The sequence below is a fragment of the Bacillus rossius genome, chromosome 11, assembly GCF_032445375.1.
Source record: "Bacillus rossius redtenbacheri isolate Brsri chromosome 11, Brsri_v3, whole genome shotgun sequence".
NCBI classification, from domain to species: domain Eukaryota; kingdom Metazoa; phylum Arthropoda; class Insecta; order Phasmatodea; family Bacillidae; genus Bacillus; species Bacillus rossius.
Window position 1 is genome coordinate 38,240,677 of NC_086338.1, and position 23,380 is coordinate 38,264,056.

A 23,380-nucleotide genomic window follows, 5' to 3' on the forward strand; every position below is an offset into this window, starting at 1 on the left:
GCAGAGCAGTGGCATAGCCAGGATTTGTGTATGGGGGGGGGGGGGGGTGTTCAGAAGCATGCCGCCCACCCCCCCCCCCCCCCCCCCGTATTAAAGCGGGGGGTCAGGGGGTCCTCCCCTGGGAAAATTTGGATTTTAAGGTGTAAAATAGTGCTATTTTAGCAGTTTTCGGTTCTTAAATTTAAATACTGTAATGGTAAAATTTTATTAATTTTAATATGAAATTTGTTTGAGTGATGAATAAGAAATTAACTAAAGATTTGGGGCTAAGGGGGGGGGGGGTGTTGAACCCCTAACCCCCCCCCCCCCCCTGGCTACGCCCCTGCTGCAGAGTAATTATTGTCTCGTGCCAAAGAGGCCTTACACTGGAATAACAGCCAGCGTGACGGCGTGATGCGGAGTTGGCGATGCGACAGGACAAACACCGCGTTGTTGTTGTGAACATGCTGTTATCGTCCACGCGTCGAACAAATATAGACTATTCAATATAAAACTTTTCTTGCCATTTCATACACACATATCATACGATGATAGCATTCAAAGTTTGCAGGAAAATTTTAATCAACATGATTTAGGAGAAACGCGTTGAATAAAAATTAAACATTCAATTAAAAAAAAATCACCATGAGTGAACACATTTAAAAGATTTCACAAAAAAAAAACATTTAGTAAACAAATCATTCGGAAATACTCAAACTGTAATAGTATTACCAACGAACCATTTAGTCTTCTTTCGAAAACAAAATTCTTCGTTTAAATTAGTAACAACGCGCCCGCTACGCTATGGAAATATATGTCTATCGCATCAGCCATTTATTTGGCGCTGACTTCACGGATGTATCGAACGTTATTGGTTATAAATGCATTCGTGTCCATCGCATCGCGTTCTTCGCGCTATCGTGATTCCAGAGTTACATACAATAAACATATGCATTTACATAAATGGCTCGGTTGTGCTACTTCAAATACACAACACAGGCTGACAACTACTCAGCTGTGATAGGCGAAAAATTACTAAAGCCGCCATACTCTACAGGCCCTGTTACTGTAAGATTTTAATTTTCAAACTATTATTTTATAATAAATTTTCTAGGGGCAATGTTAGCCGAAATATATCTTTCCTTTTCTGCCATCAAACAAAGTTGGACAGATAACCTCAAAAATTCTTTAAATCCGTCATAATATCAAAGTTTATTACTAGCGAAGGCTCAAACATTTATAAATTAGTATTTTTTAATTAAAATAACGCCATAAAAGTGCTGGATGCAAAATTTGAACTTCTGATGATTTTTGTACATTTATTAACTTTTGGAACATCTGTAATCTTAAGTTACATTAATACCAGTTGCGTTGTAAAATGAGTTTTCTGCAGATAAATAACTTCACATATGGCAATAATATTCACGTTATTTTATCATTATAAACTATTTCGTCTCGCATGTGTCTTTCGCTATTTCAAATATTCGATTGGGTCGAAACGCGGCCATTTCTGAAACGGAAACGATTCTGATTGGCTCAATTTCGTCAAAAATCCAACTCATTTTGGAGACAGTACCATCCATATACAAAATATTTGGTTGAAACTCAAGTACAACAAACATGTATAACAAACATGGCCTCGCTAGTGACGTTTTATGTGTCGCAATACCTCCAACATTTTTTTACCAACTTTATTGGAAGGTGTGATAGGGCCTTAACAAATGTTACAGACTATCTGCGCAACTTGTACTGAAAGTGTTGCGCGTTGCCTATCAGGCTTTCAGACACGAACTTATTATCTGTGTACTGTTGTTTTGCGTGTTATAACAAACACAATCACAACCAGGTTAGTTTAATGTAATTTGAAGATTAATGCTGCCATTTAATAGTTAATACTCTCTAGGGACTACATTATTCACTGCATAAATTAGGGTGGTGAGTCTAATTTTTTTTTTTACGAAGAATGTTAGTTCATGGTTATAATTTCTTGCTCAGCGCAAATTTTTCTCTTTGCATAACATAAAGATTAAATGAATATCTGGACGATATCATCTATGATTCGCATGATTTATATTTTGTACTTAAGGAAATATTGAGAAATACGGGAAACATATATTTTTTTTTAAACCCCCGAAGATAGAATCGACGTATAATAAAAACACAGCTATATAATTATAATAATTTATTCTTAGTGTAAATAAAAAAAATAAAATCTGAAATAGTTTTGTATAATACAAGTTTACTTAATTTTAATTGGGATGATGGCCAGGTTTATTGTAATACACACTAGCCAGTGGCGGATTCCAGGGGTGAAAGGAGGGTTGGAAGGGCTCAATTTACACAGCATAAAATAATTTTTCTGTGAATAAATGGACAAAAAACACTAGTTTAATTACTCTGGATCCGCCATAAGATCTCTAGAAGAGATGTGTCCGATTGTTCTTACCCGAAGAGTGGCAACGCCAAAATGGAAGCGACGAGAGAAACACAAAGGAATACTCCGAGGAAACCCCACGAGCGACAACCAGGCTGAAATCGTAGACGTCAGCAGTGAATTACCACTGACACATGTGGGTTGGACGAGATAACGAATTGTTAAAACTACCAGAACTACCCTCTTATAGTCATTTATTACATTATAAATGTTGGTTATTTTTGCGCGTAATTGTTCTCAACAAGCAAAGACCCCAATCTACGTTTTGTTTTTGGACTCGGGCCAGTCACAATTTGCGCAGCGTGGCGACCTTGCTGAAGTGTTTACTACGGGTTTCGTTTGTCGCGTGGTCGTGTGCGCCTGCGCTCTCCCGCCATAGGTATATAAAACGATGGAACCACTTCAAAAGTTAGTGTTCAACGTTCTGTTACCGGCGGCGTTTCGCGCACAAGCAAGCCAGACGTGGGCTAGCGATTTGCAACGCGCCTTTTTTTTTGTTCCCGCAAAGTTCCACGACAGGGTAAGCACTTACGGCGTGGAGTGTACTGCTGCGCTTGGTTTCTGTTCACGCTGTACGACCACGTGGTGGGGAAGTCAGGTTATTGATTACCGAATAAATCAATAAAGAAGAAATATTTTAATCATTACTGTGACTGGAACGCTTTTATTTTGAAAATAATAATTGAATCACTAATTTTAAATAATATTTTTCAAGTGAATTAGAAAGTAGTTAGCATTATTTTATTGCGCAGTCAGAAAAAAAAAGCATAAACGAGAACGGCAACTGCACCAGCCAATAGCGTGCAGCCAAACGCGACTCGCGCATGCGCAGTGGCAGCTCGGGCCATCGATCTGCGCGCGCCTCACAGGACCCGACTAGAACTATCGACCGCGTTATAAACAAAGACGCGGGCCAGTTGCTTCAGAATAGGAAGTGAGACCATCGAGCTCGGACGTACGTTCGTGCGTTGACGCTTCGCTCAGCGCTGCGCTGAATTTTCTCCCAGTTTAGTCAGTGGCTGGACTGACTTGCTGGTTTTGGGATCAGTTCCCTACCGTCATCATGGTTTGGGGTTAGTAAATTTACATCGGAGAGATCTCGGTGCGTTTGGCGCCTTGAGTTCTAAAGGAGAGACGCTTCTTAACATCTTGAAGAAAGGAGTCTGCGAGGCACGGGTGCCCACAGAGAATAACTTGATGTCTGTGGTCTAAAACAACAAGAACGGGCTTGAGAGAAGGTCAGAGGATTGAAAGAAAGTTTCCATCTGGTCGGCTGTGGGGAAGGAAGTAGCAAGTTAATTAACAAACCCTTAAAAAATCCATCCAGCAAATTCAAGATGCCGAAGAGCTCAACAAGTTTTTACACCAGTAACATGTCTATCGCCAGCGAGCTGGGGCTGGATCGAGCCAAGGACTTCGTGAAGGGGTCGTTGAAAGCACTGAACATCGGGGGCTCCACTGAACATCGCATCACCCCCGAATGCGAGCTGCCCATTTTGAAATCTTCGGGCAGTGAACTCTCTTTCAGCCAGGAGAAGGAGGTGAGTAGACTTGTCGAGATGCGGTTTTTATTTGCGAATTCAGTTCGTTATATACCGAACGGTTGTAATTCTGAGGACTATTTAATGGAAATGATACGTTGGTCTCTGTTGGGTTGTATAAGTAAACGTTAGACGAAAGTTTTTTAATCTTTCAAATTGTGTATGATTATAACGCGGGAGAACTTGGTCAACTTTCGAAGTAATCTTTTCATCGTTATTTTTTTAAAATTTAAGTTGACTTGCTTCAAAGTGGTTTTGTATCAATGAATTGAACTTTCTTAAACACTTGTGATTAACTGTAAGCAAATTATTTTTAAAAATGAGGACTGCGGCTTGAAACATTTTTTTTGTTCCTCCTAACTCCATTGCCAACAGCGGTAGCAGCGATATGTTTGTTTTATGAAATAGGCGATCGTTTATTCTAATCAAAGTGTGCCAAATAGTAAGTTTTCAAAATATTTTAAAAGACTTATTCAAACGCGCATTAAGTTTCTACGTTTACAAAACTCCGCTTACGCAAACGCGTGTTCGCAACATTTTGTAGGGGACAAATGTCCCGGGTTGGGTTGTCAATGTGCGTATTTATTACCTATTATTCTCATTAAGTAATAAGCACATTAAAATTTCACGTTGTTTGCTAATCGTAGACAAAGAGAAAAATAAGTAATCACTGTATAGCAAAATACCGTCTATTTTACAACAGTGCATTTTTAATGTAGGTATTTTAAAGTGAAGTTAATCATGTTGGATTTTGGCGTGAAATTAACTATTAGATATTTACCGTTACCTACATTTTATTCGATGTTCATTCATTTTCAGAAGAAAAATGGTGTCAACCAAAGTTACAGTAGACGTAGTAATGATATGAACATTACTAACTGGGATAGGTGTAGTATGCGATAAGTCACAAGCGATGACGTGATCAAGCGGCGCTTAAGCCATCACTATAGTAAGGTGTCTTTCATGTAACGTGTCTCATTCGTCAATTTAATTTCTTAGGACCAGTGATACCTATTTCCCAAGTCACTCGCAAAGCAAAATTTGTAAATGAACAAGTACAATGGAAGGATAGGTAGGCCATGGGTACTAATTTTGAGAACTAAAATGTGAGACAAGTTAATATGACTGCTGTAGCTGTTACCAACAGTAAAAATATTTACATGATAAAAGTTAATGTAAATGGAAAAAATATATATAGTACAAAAGTTCTGTTTTTAAGGTCCCTGTCAAGATACAAGAATGGTGGCACCCACGTTACTACACAGATGACATTAAAATGGATAATTAAAAGTGAAGTTCTAGAAATGTTGCAATGCGAACTTGAAAAAATTACAATTTGGAAAGTTTTTTTGTAAGACAGGTGCTAAGCTTACTTGTTTTGAACTACTAAGACAAAAGAATCAAATAATTTTTAACTTGGTATAATACTAGAATTAGTATTTATATTTAAAATTAAGTATTTTTACATGTTTTTTAATGTTCCTGCAAATACATGCGTAAACACTGGATCAACTTACGAAACAAAGGGGGGGAAAAAATTAAGTACCTATATAAACATAAATTCATCTAGTTTTAGTGTGTAGAAGGTGACTATTTTCATCTTAATATTTTGCTTGAATTATGTTTTTTTGTTTAATTAACCTGTTTCGCTGGCTAACAAAATTTGACTAGGTATATTTCTTTAATACCTACACTAAGTAACAGTGAAGTATTTAAGATTTCAGGTTCACAATTGTGTTCTTTAATTTTGACACTTATTTAAGGCCCTACTTTTTGGATTAACCAGCATATTTTTGTATAGAGTAAAATGATGGGTTTGTTTGAGAGACATAAACTATTTTTAAACAGTGCATTTGTCTTGTGGTTATTTTAAGTCCATAAATTACCTTATTAACTTAAAAATTTAACAAATTGTAACTAATACGCAAAAAATCAAGGATGATTTTTTTTATTTACGAGCAATTCAATTGTAGTGGGGTATGCATTGGTTAACGTGTCAAGAGATGGAAATTTGGTGGTTACGTGACTTTTTCTGCTTGTTCGTTTGCAGTGAATAATGTTGTGTTGGAAGTGTGTGACCCTCGTGTTCTGACATGGGTGTTGTTTTCTTTTCAGCGTATCGAGGGATGGACGCCCCTGCTGGTTCTCACGGGAGTGGCCACCACTGTCGGCTGCTCCGTCCCAGTGGGTTACAGCATTGGCGTGATGAACACTCCTGCTGCCGTAAGTGCACCTCTGTTCCATGCTTGATTCGTGGAATGCAGTGCAAGTAAAGAGGTTTTTTTGGTTTTGTCGCGTGTTTCTGTGGAACTAAATATCTTGTGGGTAAAATTCTAATGTTGCGGCTTCTCTGTAAATGAACAAAAATTCAGAAAATATTTTTCAGTACTACAGACCCTGAAAACAGCGTTTTATAAATTTGTACTGGTTTTTGAGAAATTTCAGATTATTGGTTACATTACAAAGCTTGTATATTGGTGTGGCTGCCGCAATTTTGCGCTTTTTATTGCACATCTGATCCATTGGTTCTCAGTAGAGAAGAACGTTTATTTTATTTTTTGTATTTGGATTTTGTGATGCAGTGAGAGGTAAATAAAAAAATAAATTGTTTTATGTATGGCTGTGGGCTGCATGGGTACTAGATTCCCTACTGTGTATCCAAAATTAAGCGTCAACCTTTGATAGGGATGTTCCTTAGCAGTAGGGAGGCACGGAGTGCAGACTTGTTGCGTGTGATAGCACGTAACCTTACCTAAAAAAGGAATTTATTATAAGTTTGACACTCAATCCTTTTTTAGCCAAGGTTACGAGCTATGGGATCCTCTTGCATTGAATCTTCTTGGTTACATTGATGTTATGCGAGCACCGTTCTACCAGCACCCAAGTGTCGCACAACACACTTTATTACTGAAGCGTTCTGTGGCCCCATCGCCTAGAGTACTCCGGCGCACGTCCAAATTGCTCCTGTTGAGGTGAAGTGCTTGGACAGTTGTGCCTAACCTGACTATCCAGGGTGGCCATAGATGAGCTGGAGGTCTCGTCAAGGGGCGAAGCCAGGGGGGTGGTTAGGGGTTCAAACACCCTCCCGCCCTTAGCACCAAATCTTTAATTAATTTCTTATTCATCAATCAAACAAATTTCATATTAAAATTAATAAAATTTTTACCATTACAATATTTAAATTTAAGAACCGAAAACTGATAAAATAGCACTATTTTACACTTTAAAATCCAAATTTACCCTGGGGAGGACCCCCGGACCCCCCGCTTTAATACGGCGGAAGGGGGGGGGGGGGCATGCTTCTTAACACCCCCCATACACAAATCCTGGATACGCCACTGGTCTCGTCTACCTCTATTGGGGCTGCAGGCAACCTGGCTGGCTCAATTCTGGGCCGCGACAATCAGTTTGGCGAGCAGTATAAAGGTACGGCTGTGGCTCCTGCGCTTGCCTCAATCTGGCGAGCTCCCTCTGTCTTCGAGACAGTTCAGTCAAGGTGGCTGGCCGTGGTCGGGGTCCCGCGGCCTCCCCTCTTCTCTTTTAAGCCTCTTACCGCTGTTTCTGACATGTAATGGTACGTCTAGGAGGCGTCACAGCTGAAGTGATAAGAAATTTTGAATGAAATTGAAGTTAAATCCACTAAAACTATTGATGAGCACTTATTATTAATTATATTTGTATTTGACGTACTTACAGGGCTACGAATTCAGACTAACGTCTATACAGGCACTGACGAGTCATATGCAAAATTAAAGCCTTCTAAGCGTCGATTTGTAGCCCAAATTGCGACGTGTCACACGGCACTGGTGCCGTCAAGCTGCACGAGTCAAAGGCCGTGTGTAATGGCCACTTTGCTCTACTCAGCGATTTATAAGTGAATAACGCTTGGCATGTTGTCGCAGGGCTGCAGTCATCCCCGACGCGACATGTTTTCGTTGCAAGCGGTGTTGGCAAGTGTACCCCTACTACTGAACCGAAAGACGTTTCACATCAAAATAAAATAGTGTGTGAACAGGGGCATAGCCAGGGGGGTTTTTAGGGGTTCAACCCCCCCCCCTTCCCTTAGCACCAAGTCTTTAATAAATTTCTTATTCATCACTCAAACAAATTTCATATTAAAATTAATAAAATTTTTACCATTACAATAATTAAATTTAAGTACGGAAAACTGCTATAATAGCGCTATTTTACACCTTAAAATCCAAATTTCCTTGGGGGAGGACCCCCGGACCCCCTCCCCCCGCTATAATACGGGGGGGGGGGCCATGCTTCTTAACACCCGCCATACACAAATCCTGTCTACGCCACTGTGTGTGAATGCCAGGCTCAAAGTACGTAATAACTATGCAGTCCTGCTCAGTTGAGGGAGTTGGGGCAAGTGTGTAGTTTGTGAGGGTTCCACGTTTTGTAAACATTATTTGCAATTTTAAGTAAAGGTGCAGAATTTCTGCTCTGCGTGGGTTTCTTTAAAAAATTGCCTGTCGTATGACTTATCTGGAAGAGCGTGCTCAAGCATGTCTTGTTTCTCGCCCGCAGATCATCAAGGAGTTCTGCAACGAGACGGTGTTCTCGAACTACGGCTCGTACCTGTCGGAGCCGCAGATGAACGTCCTCTGGTCGGTGATTGTGTCCATCTTCCTGATGGGCGGGGTGACTGGCTCCTTGACCGGGGGCTGGGTGGCTGACCGTTTCGGCAGGCAAGTGGACACTCGTGGCCAGGACCGCACTGTCACACAGTCCCCCTCGGAGCCCCTCAATTGTTAACTGATGGTCTACTAGCTCCTTTTCCTGTTCAATAGAGAAAACTCTTGGTCTTCCCTTTATGTGCAACATCATTATTAGCAAATTTATTACGCAGTTTAGAATGACGCAAAATGATTGCTGTTGCCACTTGATAATATCTGGAGATGATGGCATTGATGCCCATTTTCTTTTTTCTCTCTTAAGCTGACAACACTCTTTGTAAGTCTACTTTACTCCATTTATGATATTCCTTTTTTACTTTCCATCAGCAGTCACCACCATTTGAAATGATTTTTAACATTAATTTAAATTTTTAAATAAAAGCAGTTGCATAAATTGGACCGGTACAGTTTTGGAACTCGGGAGTGGTCCGATATACGGACCAGGGTAGATTTACTATTCGTCATGAAAAATAAGAACATAACCTCTAAATTTGTGTTCGTTTACCGTTACTTAAAACAGTATATAAAATATGTTCTTATGGAATATCATACAAAATGACTTAACCATTATGTTGAACAACTTCCTTAGACAACAAAGCAAAATTTACATAAATACAGCACAAGAACAATTTTTTTTCTATCATAGTCGTAGTTTCTGTCCAACGTCGATACAAAATGGCAGTGTGTTAGTGCTGCTGCAGTCACCTTTTTTTATTGCCCGTGAAAAAAGAAATGTGTTATTTGGTAGAAATACAGACGTACAATTTAAGTACCGGTCTAATATAGGTTACTCTCCCCTGCATAATCATGCCATCAGGATGAAGGGATGAACTTGGACACTGTGATATGGAACAATTTCCCGTTATCTGTACAAAGTCATAGTATTACATTTAGGCCTTTAGTTAGGTGTAAATAGTTAAAAACATTTTCTTAAAAGGATTTCTTTTTTTGTCAAAATCCAAATAAAATATCTGTTATCGTGGGCTTACTTCTAAAACCTCGTAAGTCCAGTTGTTCCCAGTTTTATATTCCGGATGTGTTTGGTGTATTTTTTAATTTTTTTTACAGTGCATATGCTGATAAAACCTCGTAAGTCAACTCTACTTAGTCTCTTTTCTATTCACAAATTATAAAACCTCGTTATCTTTGTCAGTCGAAACCGTGCTCCAAAAGTTCATAAGTTCTCCTGTAAAATTGACTGAAATGTAGTTACGAGGTTTTAGAAGTAAGCCGACGTTATGCTTTCTGTAATACAGTTTTTTTCTTTCTACCACATATACTGATAAGAATGTACATGGTAATATCCACAGTCAGGAGCGCAACAACTAAATTTCCAGGGGGGGGGGGGGGGGGGGGGGCAATATACCTTTTGATAAAGTATCATCGATCCCCCCTATTGTAGCGGGGGGGTCCGGGGGTCCTCCCCCGGGAAAATTTGTATTTCAAGGTGGAAAATGGTGCTATTTAAGCAGTTTTATTACCTAAAAATTGATTACACAGCACTTTCTTTGCCCCAGTTTGCCCTCACTTCAAGGTTTCAGGGGGGGGGGGGGGGGAAAGTACCCTTGCCCACCCCTGTTGTTGTGCCCCTGTTCACAGTACATAATAGTTTCGCCGTGTCGCGTGGTCAACGTAGGGGGGTGGTTGTCGGTGCAGGAAGGGGGCGGTGGTGATCAGTGGCGTGCTGAGCCTGGTGGCCGCGCTGTTCTTCGTGACGTGCCACTTGGCGCGGTCCGTGGAGATGCTGCTGTTGGCACGGCTCGTCATCGGCTTGTCCTGTGGTGAGTAGCCTGCATCCGGGCGGTCCAGTCCTGCTTCCTGCTTGGTCCGGCCCGATCAGTTCCATCCTTCTCATTGGCTTTAGTACTCAAATTGTCGAGGACGTTTGGAATGATCCGGTTGAAAAAAAAAAACTTTTGTTATACTAGGCCTCTGAGAATACTAGTGTTAAAGAAAAACAATTAATCCGAACATGAGCAGCTCATTCTGTGCAAGATAACAGTATTTGCCAAACTGGAGAAAAACAGTTTATAAAGACTGCAGACTGTAGTACAGGAACTTAAAAAATTTAAATTCATATTACCATCTCCAAAAATTATAATTTTCTAATGTGATTTTGTAAATATTAGTTTCTGAATAACGTTTGAAAAGTAGAATGTTTTAACACCAGAATAAATATTTTTTTAAAGATTTTATTTTGACTCTTGCAACCTAGTTTTTTATTCATTAAGTAGGTAGATTTGAAATACTTGTAATTAAAATTCAATCTTAAGTTATTCTGGAACTGCAGAATATTTTTTAATCGATAAAATGTTCTAATTGGTATTAGGATGACATTTGAATCATTCTAATTTGAATAAGTTGAACTGAATTGATTTAAAAAATGAATTTGGCATTCCTTAATGTGATTGGTGTCAAGCCTTAGGTCATGTGTAGTTTTTAAAGAATTTTTACAGTGGAATTGCTTTTTTACATTCCTTATGTAATAAATTTTATCCTTTTTATAATTTTTTTTTTAATGTTAAAAATTTGATGCCTAACAAGTGACAGTGCCATAGTTATTTAAATGAATTAAAATATTAACAATGAAAGGTTCATGTAAATGTTAAAATGTGAAAATAATAATATTCAAAAGATGCATTGTAGAGACTCTTCAAAACTTAATTTTAAATGCCATTTTTATATATTTTTTACTTTAAAAGGTAACACTTGTTTCATAGGCAAGGCATGTTGTATGAATTTGTAAACTATTAAAAATTTCTTGTGAATTTTTTGGAGTATGTGTACGTCTGTATTATTAAAATTTTTCTATGCAAGAACTAATGTATTTTTTTGTCCAAGTTGAATGTAAATACGTAGTATAAGTATTTAGAATGTTGAATCCATGATCATAGCAGTATCGCTTGTGTATTGTCCTTGTTGCTGTAGCGCGAGCAGTTACTTGCTTTTCTGTTGTGTACGGTCACTTTGGCCGCGTGTCTGTCGTGTTCTTGGTATAAAGGCTGGAGTTTTCTCTCTATCCCCATACAGGTTTGCCTAGGCGATGACGGGCGTCGCCAAGTGTCTTCATATTCTTGTCTCTGGTTGGTTGGCAGGCCTCACGACCAGCACCATTCCCATGTATCTCACGGAGATAGCTCCCCTCTCTATCCGCGGAGCTATGGGTGTTTTGTGCCCTCTGGGCCTGACCGTGGGGGTCATAGTGGCCCAGGTACTGGGTCTCAAGCAAGTTCTAGGTGGGTATTTAACTGTAGTGTTAATGTGGTTTCGATATTGATTACTGAATCAGACAAGTTATATCAGGCGAGTATTTATTGCCCGGTGTATTCTGGACTTGTGAAGGTCATTTTTGATCTCTTTAAATGTTAAGATGTTTTATTTTACGCACATTTAAATGGGAAACAGTTTTAAAGCCTTTTCTAAAGTTTTTAGGCCTTTTCATTGGGTGAAGTGTAAGTAGTTTGTAGTTAAAAATATTTTTTAACGGGATTTCATTTTATGTTAAAAATTGACATTTTTATGCTTTCTAATAATATTAAAATTTAAGTTTTTCTTTCTACTGCACATGATAAGAATATTTACATCTTAATATCCACAGTAATGCCTTAATTTGATCCAGGTAAACAGCACTGATGAACACACTGCTAATGAAATAGTTGTTTTTACATAAAAGAGTGTGTCTATCAAAAGAAAGTATTTTCCAACAATGCAAGTGTTCTTGTTGACTACCATTTAATGAAGACACTGCCCCCCATCAAATCAATTTACATTGCTAATTATATGTCCATACACATTTAAAGTACATTTTGATTTAAATGTGTGTGTGTGTTTTAAGCAATGCAGGACTATCTGGGCCTATGTATAAAAGTAGTCTCTCTCTCTCTCTCACTAAAGCTGATAGTGTTTGTAAAGCATGCTCGACGCTGGCGTGGTTGCGATTGCAGGCCGGCCCGACACGTGGCCCTACCTGCTGGGCCTGTATGCCGTGCTGATCCTGGTGTCTGCGCTGGCGCTGCCCTTCCTGCCGGAGAGCCCCAAGTACCTGTACATCGTGAGAGGCCAGGAGGAGCGCGGCATCAGGGGTGAGCCCGTACTTACCAAGTGTTCCTTCAGTTTTCTTGAATATCAGTTTCCCAAAAAAATTAAATGATTTCCATGATATATGTACCAAACACTATTAAACAATGGGAAAATGTCTTTTAAAAATTTTTTTAATATTTTTTCAAGTTTTTTAACTCAACAAATTTCTTTGTGAATGGTTTTTGTTCTCAGACTATTGTACTTTATTGAAAAAAAATGTCCACAAGTTTTAGTTATTTAATTTTTTAAATCATAAAACAGGAGTGAACGATTGATAACTATGGTATGGTTTGGTATGGTATAGTATGGTATGTCAAACCATAGATATGTTGATGGAATTTAATGTTACAAATAAATTCCTATAACCACATGATGGCAGGAGACCTAACGTATTTGTTCGTGATGGCAGGAGACCTAACGTATTTGTATCGTGATGGCAGCAGACCTAACGTATTTGTATCGTGATGGCAGCAGACCTAACGTATTTGTATCGTGATGGCAGCAGACCTAACGTATTTGTATCGTGATGGCAGGAGAACAAAAGTATTTGTATCGTGATGGCAGGAGACCTAACGTATTTGTATCGTGATGGCAGGAGACCTAACGTATTTGTATCGTGATGGCAGGAGACCTAACGTATTTGTATCGTGATGGCAGGAGACCTAACGTATTTGTATCGTGATGGCAGGAGACCTAACGTATTTGTATCGTGATGGCAGGAGACCTAACGTATTTGTATCGTGATGGCAGGAGACCTAACGTATTTGTATCGTGATGGCAGGAGACCTAACGTATTTGTATCGTGATGGCAGGAGACCTAACGTAATTGTATATTTGATCTGCGGTGGCGGGAGACCTAAGGTATTTGTTCCGCGATGGCGGGAGACCTATATTGATTTAATTTTCAGACAGCATTTAGAAAATTATACATCTCGCTTGTGTAGTATTTTTCAATAAATTTTAAAAAAAATAATTGTCATTAAAAGCTTCTGGATAATGCAGTGAGGCATTATTAAAGGGCATAAAAATGCACGCCTGTTGCTGTGGATCTGGAGCAAACCAATTGTTGCTATGTTCACAAACAGTGACCATTACTTCGTCACCTCCTCGCTATAGGTACATCCTAAAATCGCTACCCTCACCCTATGAAGTGTGAGCCAGTCTCTTTTGCTCTATTGAAATAAGGTATATGTACTTGGAAAAATGTCTGTGGTTTGTAGCATAATTTGCTGAGGGATGTCTGTGCAGAGCTGACGCGGCTGCGCGGCCTGGCGCCAGACCAGCTGCGCGACGAGCTGGAGGACATGCGGCAGGCCAACAAGGCGGAGGAGGAGGCGGGCGGGTCCTGGACGTTCGGCAGCGTGCTGCGCGCCCCTTCGCTGCGCCTGCCCCTGCTGCTGGTGTGCGCCTTGCAGGCCGGCCAGCAGTTCTCCGGCATCAACGCCGTCTTCTACTACTCCATGACCATCTTTGAGAACGCCGGCCTCAGCCACGACGGCGCCCAGTACGCCAGCATCGGCGCCGGCGGCATGAACCTGCTGGTGGCCATCATCGCCATCCCGCTGGTGAACCGCTGCGGGCGCCGCCCGCTGGCGCTGTGGAGCTGCTTCACCGCCTCTGTCTGCCTCGTGCTGCTCTGCGTCTGCATCACCTACATCGTGAGTGTCCCCTCCGTCCCACACGCCCGCCCGCCCTGATTCCCTCCAGGCGGAACAGCGCTGATAAAATAAAGGTTTTGTCTTTGTCCATAAGACAGTACTTCTAGTTAACGCCCTGATTCGATCCAGTCAAAACAGCGTTGATAAAATAAGGTTTTGTCCATAAGAGAGTACTTCTAGTTAACGCCCTGATTCGATCCAGTCAAAACAGCTTTGATAAAATAAGGTTTTGTTCATAGGAGAGTTCTTCTAGTTAACGCCCTGATTCGATCCAGTCAAAACAGCTTTGATAAAATAAGGTTTTGTCCATAAGAGAGTACAGTGAAACCCTGATTATCCGTTTTCCAATGGACCATGAGTAAAAAACGGATAATCCAGGAAATCCTACAATGTGGGAACACACTCTAAAGTTATCAAATGCACAATGTATGTACTATTGCAAAAACTTTCAGTGAATCAGTTAGGTATTTCCATAAATTGACACCAGCAGCACACTATATACACTATCAATAGGGGCCTGTTCTTTTCGCGATCGCGATTAAACGATGATAAATGCGAAATCACCATTAAATATAGTTTTTACGCGAAATCGCCATAACACAGCGTTTTTACACAAAATTTTGTATTAAAACGCGAAATCGCAGTGTTTTTACGCCAAATTTAAATACTGGTTAAAAGACTTGTCTCGTCAATGGTAAACAAACACCGCAACATTGCCGCCAAACATTAATCATAAATGCACTAAAGCAAACAAAAAGTTAACACACGCTCATGTTATAATGTTAAACCCAAAAATATACTGTAAAAATACGCAAAACTACGGCGTTTATTTTCCTTTCCGGCATAATGTTTGGATATATAAGACAAACGGGCGAAGTTTTAAAGCGTACGCACACCGCTCGGGGCACTGACGTCAGCTTGGAACAGCGACACCGGATAAATACAAAAGCAAGCAGATGATTGGGCGAACTGTGTTTGGAACAGCCTTACGTGAGTGGCCATATCACGTCAGCCGGGGGCACTGGCATATAGTTGGAACAGCGTCGTAGTATCAAGAGAAATGATAAGATGAGTTTTCAACGGCATTTATAATTTCTAAACGCTCTTTAATGGCTTTAACCTCTTTTGTAGGCCGATACATATCAATGAACCTTTACAAATTTCACACGTGCATTAGAGTTAAATGCGTAAAGCTAATTTACCGTAAACAAAGAAAATCTCGCGCATATACGGCCGGCCACGGAAACAATAGGATGAACAATTTAATTTCGTCTATGTTTCTCGCAGGATTTCACTGTCGCTAAATAGAAACGTGTTTACGTTGGGCTAGTATGTACGGTATATCGACAACGGTTATATTGTTGTGTCGATTATCGCACAAAGCAAGAACTATCGTGCGAGCGTTAGCTTTCGTCTGTTGTTTTATCGAAGTTGGTGAACTTGTTAGCACCAGCGTCATGCTCACTTTATTCATTTTCTTTTAGTAATGGTCGCCATATGTAAATATTGGTATTGCGTGTCGTGTAGACACGCGTAAACTGGAATATTTCTCGGAAATTTGAATGAGAAATCGGTAAAAAGCCTGTAAAGTTCAACCCGTTAAACCGGGTTAAAAAATATTCGTAAACGATGGAAACGGGATTTTTTTAACATTGTTCTTGCGGGATTTTTTCGGGACCACGGACAATGAACAATAAAACCGGGAAATTCTACAATGCGGGAACGAATAAACGAGGTTTCACTGTACTTCTAGTTAAGGCCCTGATTCAATCCTTTCAAAACAGCTTTGATAAAATAAGGTTTTGTTCATAAGAGAGTACTTCTAGTTAACGCCCTGATTCGATCCAGTCAAAACAGCTTTGATAAAATAAGGTTTTGTTCATAAGAGAGTACTTCTAGTTAACGCCCTGATTCGATCCAGTCAAAACAGCGCTAATAAAATAAGATTTTGTCCATAAGAGCGTACTTCTGGTTTAACGCCCTGATTCGATCCAGTCAAAACAGTGCTAATAAAATAAGGTTTTGTCCATAAGATAGTACTTCTAATTAAATTGCAGTGCAAAAAAGGGTATCTTGGCCCACATTCTTCACATTACAGGGACTAGGTTCATAACTTTCCTTAAGTAGGTAGTAATAACAATTTTTACTCAACAAAATAAGGTTATTAATAAGGAAAATATGTTTCAATTCTATTAATATTTTTAAAATGTGTATAAAAACTTTATGAGAGAGATTATTTGTCCTGTTGACATAATTCCTGGCTCTGTTCTTTACTGAATGCATGTTTGCCATGAATTGGTAACCACAGGACTTGCAATATTGCAGCTTGGTAGGCGCAAGGTAAACTAGTCCTGATAAACACTGGCAATTTTCAGTAGCTTTCAATGGTAAAATTGTTAGAATGAGCACATAAATATCAACTACAGTAGATGTTCTTGGAAATTTAGACTTGCTAACCAAGAATTTTTATTAAAAGGGTAAAGTTGCATGTATTTATAGTGCAGTGTAAATTTTGTAACATTTTTGTGCATGAAATTTTAAGTCAATTTTTTTAAAAGAGATTTTACTGTAATATGAATCACTATGGGTCTATTTTCTAGCCCCAGTGGTGCTTAGATAATTTGTTGGAAAAAAAGTTGTGAAAGATAGTTTAAAATCTGGACAAATATGAAAAATGTTTAAGTATTTCAGCATAAGTTTTACGAAATCATGTCAAGTAATGAGAAATAAAGTAGTTGACCGGTTTGATTTACAGTTGGTGTTTGTTGTTAATATTTTTAAACATTGGTTTTATGTACAGTGTTGGTTAATCCACTCATTAAATTGAAAGTGGGATTAAAAAAGTGGAAAAAAAAAAGGCTACAGGTACATGCCAACTATGCAAAATGTATACTTTCTGGAAAAATTTGCTTTAGATGTTGCAGCAATTCCCAGCTGTTGCTCCTGGAATGTGTCTTTAAAGTCAGTTTTGTTTGCTTCCCAGAAAGCTTTCACCTGGATGCCGTATGTTGCCATTTTTGCTGTCCTGGCTTACGTCTTCTGCTATGGTTACGGCTTGGGACCCATTCCGTACTTCATTGGATCAGGTAAACTGCAATTGCACTCAGCCTGTTGCGGGACATTTTAGTAGCTAAAGTTTGGATTTATTAACCCGGAAAGGTCTTAAAATGTTTATTTTGGAATATAATTGTATTTCAATAAAAGGACAAATTGTACGATATAAGGAATCTTATCTTAGTAGGTTGTAAGAACTGTCAACTTTTGTTCATAAACATTTTAGTTTATAAATATTTATATTATATTATTTATATTATTTATAAAAAAAATTTCTCTCTCGTATGCTAAATGCTATTTTCACGTATTTGTTTGATACTTTACGTAAATATTTTCTGCTTAGAAGAAATTGGTTTAAAATCATACATAATCAAATTCAATGTCTTGAGATTTATTTTTGTGCATAACATATTGCTTCTCATGGGTAAACAAATTATTGTACAAAATGAAATGTTTTCAGTTTCGTCTTGATAGAGATATAATATATATATATATAATCGTGATCAGTTTGTGTTATAATTTCTATTTAAGCATTCCATGTTAGTAAATAAATTACAACACAACAATCAGAACTGTAAAAGCTTATGGCCAGAGTGTAATTTCACAAGAACACAAAATATGGATTTGGATAAGTTTGAATTATGTAATTTGCAATACTTGCAAGCTTTTCTAATGTTAAATTTTAGAAAATGTACATATATTTAGACCTCTTCAACTGTTTTTTTTTTTTTAAAAAAAAAGGTTAAACCTGCTTGAATTTCCATAATTTCATTCACAAAAAAATAAAGATTAGGAATTGGAATCTGAATCGAACTTGGCATAGGGGGGAATTGTGGATTCTGAATTGGAATCTAAGAAATTTGGAACTGATCCATTACTAGTATACAATATATTTGAGTACTACACAAAGTTTACATATTAACGTAGCGTGAATGTTTTGTTACACAATTTTTTAAATTTCAGTTTGTTTTTCTTTCAAGCTGAGTCTTGTCATGTAAAAAAAATTGAATGCTTCTTTCAACAAAAAATATGGAAAAATTTTAAATTGAGCAATTGGACGATGACCAGCCCTTCGTGAAGGTAACAGACGTTGTCTTCTGCCGCCAGAACTGTTCCAAGTGGCTCCCCGTCCCGTGGCGATGTCCTACGGCAGCATGGCGAACTGGGCCGGCAACTTCATCGTGGGCATGACGTTCCCCAGCCTGCAGGCGCTCATCGGCCAGTATTCCTTCCTCCTGTTCGCCGCCACCACGCTACTGCTCACTGTCTTCCTCAAGTGAGTGCAGCTTCACGTTCTCTCTTGTTGTGCTGGTGTCTGTTCAGGAAGTAGTTTCACTTACGGCATCTGAAAGCCTGGTGACTGTTCAATTGTGCATCCTAGAAGAGCCACAATTTTTTAGCCATGAGAAGCCAAACTTCAAGGGGTGTCAAAACAAGACGGCTCGACCGATCGTAACTGCCAAGCTTAAAATAAGTCCACCGCCCTTACTCTTCCATTCCACTTCCCTCCTCCCCCTCTTGAGAAGATGGCGTCACGAAGGTGTAAGTTTTTGATGTTGGAAAAGTCGCAAGCTGCAGTTTCTGTGCTATTCGAGCTGAGACTTGCCCCGGGGTTTTATTAGAGATGATGGACCAGTCTGAAAATTTGTGGATTGAGTAGTCGAGTTGAGTCCACAATTCATGATTTTTTTTTTATGAGTCTGGAGTCCATAACAAAAAAAGCCAAGCTCAAGTAATTCTAGAAGTTTTGGAAAATAACCTAATGTTCTTTGTGTTATGGACAAATTGTAAATTTGCTAGTGTAAATTCACTGTGATTGATTTTGGAATATTGCCAAAAGGGTACGTGACCATTGTAAATAACTTATATGAGTGAATAACTAGTCAAAAGTGGAACTATGAGCCGATTGCATCACTATTTTGCAAGCAAGTTTTTTGATTTAATTTTGTGTTCTGTCTCAAAATAAATAATTTTAGCCTTATTTCATAGTAGTTTGCAGTACCAAAAAATTATCTGCATCTATCAATTTATAATAAGTGGTTTTGGGTGTACATAATGAGTCACATTTTTTTTCCCCTCTTGGTGAAAGTATATAAATTTGTGGAAATTTTACCCTCAAATAATTCTAGATCGTATCCCTTTTTCCTGTGGGAACATAGTTTTCTTGCCCCAAATTTTCTGAACCAAAATTACCTTTCCTACAATGCTTAAGTATTTTCAAAAAATAATTTTTTTGCTGACAACTTGGTCATGCAACACTAGAATGCTGCGCTTGCAATTCACTGCAATAAAGTTATATTAACAAAAATAGAAGGCAATAGGAAATTTTTTGTATTTCAAGCCATTGATATTTACAAGTTAACCGTAGCGTAACACTTTTGTCTAAATAATTATGTAATACTTCTCTCAAACTTCCGTGTTTAGATGTATCGAATGGTGTTGTTGCTCACGTCGCATACTACGTACGGTATAATCTATGGTAGTGCGCGCAACTGTTTGTTAAATTTGTTTTGAGGGTTTAGAGGTTAGAAAATACGTTGCGGTGGTATTTGTGTATGTTTGTTCTACAACATTAATCATTTAGCTGGAAATTTCTTTACCAGTTTAAGTAAATTTTGGTGTAGTAATGCCATGCTACTAGTAGAATTTATACGTTATAGTGAAAATATGATACTTTAAACTGAAACCGTTTCGCATGGTGAAGATACGATTTTTGGCGGGGACTTAAAAATACGTTAAAGTGAAATATTCGTTGTAATGAGGTACGTTGTACCGATATTCTACTGTAGTTGTATTTGAAGTGCTCTCGGCAGTGTTGTCTTCACGGGAGGGGTGGTCGTTGCAGGTACTACCTGCCCGAGACGAAGGGCCGCAACCCGAGCGACGTGGCGGAGATCCTGCAGTACGGCTTCCGCAGCCGCATCAACGCCCCGCCCCTTTCCGCCGTCCGCCAGCGCCACTGCAGCATCAACAGCGCCGCGTCCCGCCCCCACCGCAACTCGGAGACGGTGTCCCTCTCGACGGACCCGCCCCTGCCCGCAGACTCCCTCTCCCTCTCCTCCCCGCACTCGGGCGTGCTGGTGCAGAACAACTCGTACACCAACCTGCCGGCCATCCCGGAGCTGCCCAAGTCCCCGCTGGCCCTCCGCCCGGCCATGCCCAGCATCCCGGAGAACCTGTCCGGCCTGGCCTCCAGCACCAGGCAGGATGTCTGAGCCGTCTCTCACTACTTTCCCCTTATATTTAATTTTACTCCTCTAAGTTAAAAGCCATACTTTTTTATACTTGTAGTATGTTTTTTTCGAAAAATTTGTAACTGAGCAATATTTCATCTGAAGTATTTTTTAGAACTAGCCAAGGAAAATCTCCCACCTGTTACTTTTAAAAGTTGTAATTTTAATGTGCGAGTCATTGTCTTTATCAAAGTTGTTCACTATCGATGATTATCATGGCCGTTTGTCGAATTTGTGTATCTGTCCATGTTAGAAGTTGTTGGTTGTTCTAGTAATGTGCATGATGTAATTTTATTCTTTGGGGCTGCATTTACGAGTGCTGGAGTGTGCTGATGAGAATCGCCCTAGTTTCCTTCTGGTAAATGCCCACTAAGAATTGGTTTTTTCCTTGCGCTATTACTGGGATAGTAATATATCTTTTCCAAAATGTAACTTTTTTCTGCCCCTTCCATTAAATTTTTTTCGCACCTCAAGTTAAAAAAGAGCAGTGCATTATATCCAGCATCATTCAGTATTAACAGCAGTGATTCGAGAGGACTGTGGTCTGGTGATTTAAAGTAAATTGTAATGTGGCCCAGTTATTAGTCTTGAACATAATGCTGTGTGCTTATTTCATAGTATCAAGGTAATGTAAATCACTACACACCTTATTCTCTTGATTAGTTGTCAAAATGTGATGCAAGGTTGGTATCATGTTATGCATTTACTTGCACCGAGATGTGCCAGTTGGTGCAAGTATACAAAATTTGTTTTAAGTTTAACAAACTTTTGAAAAATGTTTTTACTGAAAGGATTGGGTCCATGAAATAACTATGAATATTTGATTGGTTATATTTTATGTATACCAACCATGCATTATTCCGGTTGGTTTCATTAAGTTTTGCAACCAGGTAACAAAAATTAAACTCTTTTTCTGTACTATTAGGAAATGGTTATTCATTGAAAGGTTTAGTGATTTTGTCTAAATTTTCATGACAAGTGATTTCTGTCACATGTGTTGTAGTCAATTATGTGGTGTCTGCATTTATATTTTTTTTCTAATAAAATGTTTTCTTGAATTTTGGCATGGTTTAGTTGCTTTTTTTTTAATTTTAATATATTGTCGGTATACTGCAAAAGTGAACCTAGTTAAAAAGTAGGAAACAATGAGATGAAATTACTGTCAGCCTAATAAAGGGCAGAAGTATGACAAGCAAAAAAAAATGCCAGTGTCAGAGTATGTCGGCAAATACCGAATTAAAATGTTAGCTGTTCTGCCAAAGTCTCTATCAACAATATTGTTTATAAAAAAATTGATAAAGGTCAATTAATTCAAATTTACCATATTGGACTAGCTCACATTTTGGCACTATACCGATGATTATTATATATTCCTTGAAATAAATTTTATGTTGTTGGTAATTGGTGAAAGTTTTTTCTTTTATTTTAAGCTGCGAATGATAGTTGAGCAGAACATCTGAAAATCCAGTTACATTACTTATTGGTGTTGATGTAATGAAAGTGGAAAATACCCAATAAACTGCGGTGAGACTTGATATTGCTTGTATCTCTTTTCGTCTTCTGTGTCTCCAGTAAAGATTACTAAAAACAAAAACCAATAATAAACTTGGCTGGACTTTGGTGCAGTGATGTTAAATAATAGTTGCAATTGCTGGGAACAAAATATCAGATTTTGTGGGGAAGCTATTGAAATGCATATAAAGTCATAATAAAAAAAAAAATTAAAATATGAATGGAGAAGGATTTGGGCTGATACAGATTCAATTTCCTATACCTTCAATTTAGAATGTATTTTATCAGTATCTACAAGTATTTGAAAGAGTAAATTTATAGTACTATTTTGCATCATGCTGCCAAACCCAATTTCATTCTCTTCCCTCAAAAGTGTCATTTCTTCGATGACTAAGTTTAATAAAATTTATGCTACATACATATATGGTATTTATTTCTAGTCATGATTTTGTTTTTTGACGTGAATACATCTTAAAATTGCTTCCATAGTGGGAGGCAATTCAAAAAATGAATGATAAAATTGGGGGATAGTTTGGTGTTGCAGCTACATATCATGTCCACCCAAAATTTAATTACATCATGGAATTCGTTACGCCAAGTGAGGACTGTGACGCATTGCGCGCGGTTGGAGGGGGAAGCGCCGTCATTTTGAGGTAATTTTGCTGTGTTTCGAGATTTCCATGAGTTTCAATCGTCAACTTGTCAAAATCGACCGCATATGTAAAACATAAGTTAAAAATAGTTGCAATAATATATATCGCGTTAAAATAAAAAAAAATTATAATAAAAAATATACATCAGCCTATACACAACTTCTTAATGTTCAAACATAATTATTACATAAAATAGCATATTTTATATTTTGTAGAAAAAATATTACCTGTTACTTACACGTATTCATGTACGACACACGGCCGTGTCCATGATACAGCCACACCCCATTAGTTTTATTTGCAGTACAATTTCTTTTTAAAATCTGAGGATTTTATTTTTTATACGTATAAGCTGTTTTTTTATGTGGTAAAATTTAATTGCTGCATTTTTAAGCTAAAATATTTAAGAAATTTGACTAAAACATTTTGAACAGTAAAAATAAATGGGCAACAATTTGTGGCTTTAAATTGATTCAATAAATGATGCACAGTAATTTATTTTTTCTATTCCATGCACTTCAGTGAAATTTTTTTTGTATGGAATTAACTAC

General features: G+C 38.4%; 1 protein-coding gene across 2 annotated transcripts; it reads left to right on the plus strand.

The window, feature by feature from the left end:
* Positions 1-2,735: 2,735 nt before the first annotated feature.
* Positions 2,736-22,199, plus strand: LOC134536828 (solute carrier family 2, facilitated glucose transporter member 1-like). Of its 2 annotated transcripts, none has more exons than XM_063376821.1 (10): positions 2,736-3,954; positions 6,070-6,177; positions 8,491-8,651; positions 10,296-10,420; positions 11,735-11,875; positions 12,584-12,721; positions 13,968-14,377; positions 17,361-17,463; positions 18,539-18,707; positions 20,277-22,199. In XM_063376821.1, the coding sequence occupies exons 1-10, from the start codon at positions 3,751-3,753 to the stop codon at positions 20,644-20,646; spliced, it is 1,929 nt and encodes a 642-aa protein (XP_063232891.1). In that variant the 5' UTR covers positions 2,736-3,750; the 3' UTR covers positions 20,647-22,199. The 2 variants fall into 2 exon arrangements, with proteins under 2 accessions (XP_063232891.1, XP_063232892.1); XM_063376822.1 differs by having other exon boundaries at positions 2,825-3,954; positions 8,491-8,655; positions 10,300-10,420.
* The last annotated feature ends 1,181 nt before the right edge of the window (positions 22,200-23,380 follow it).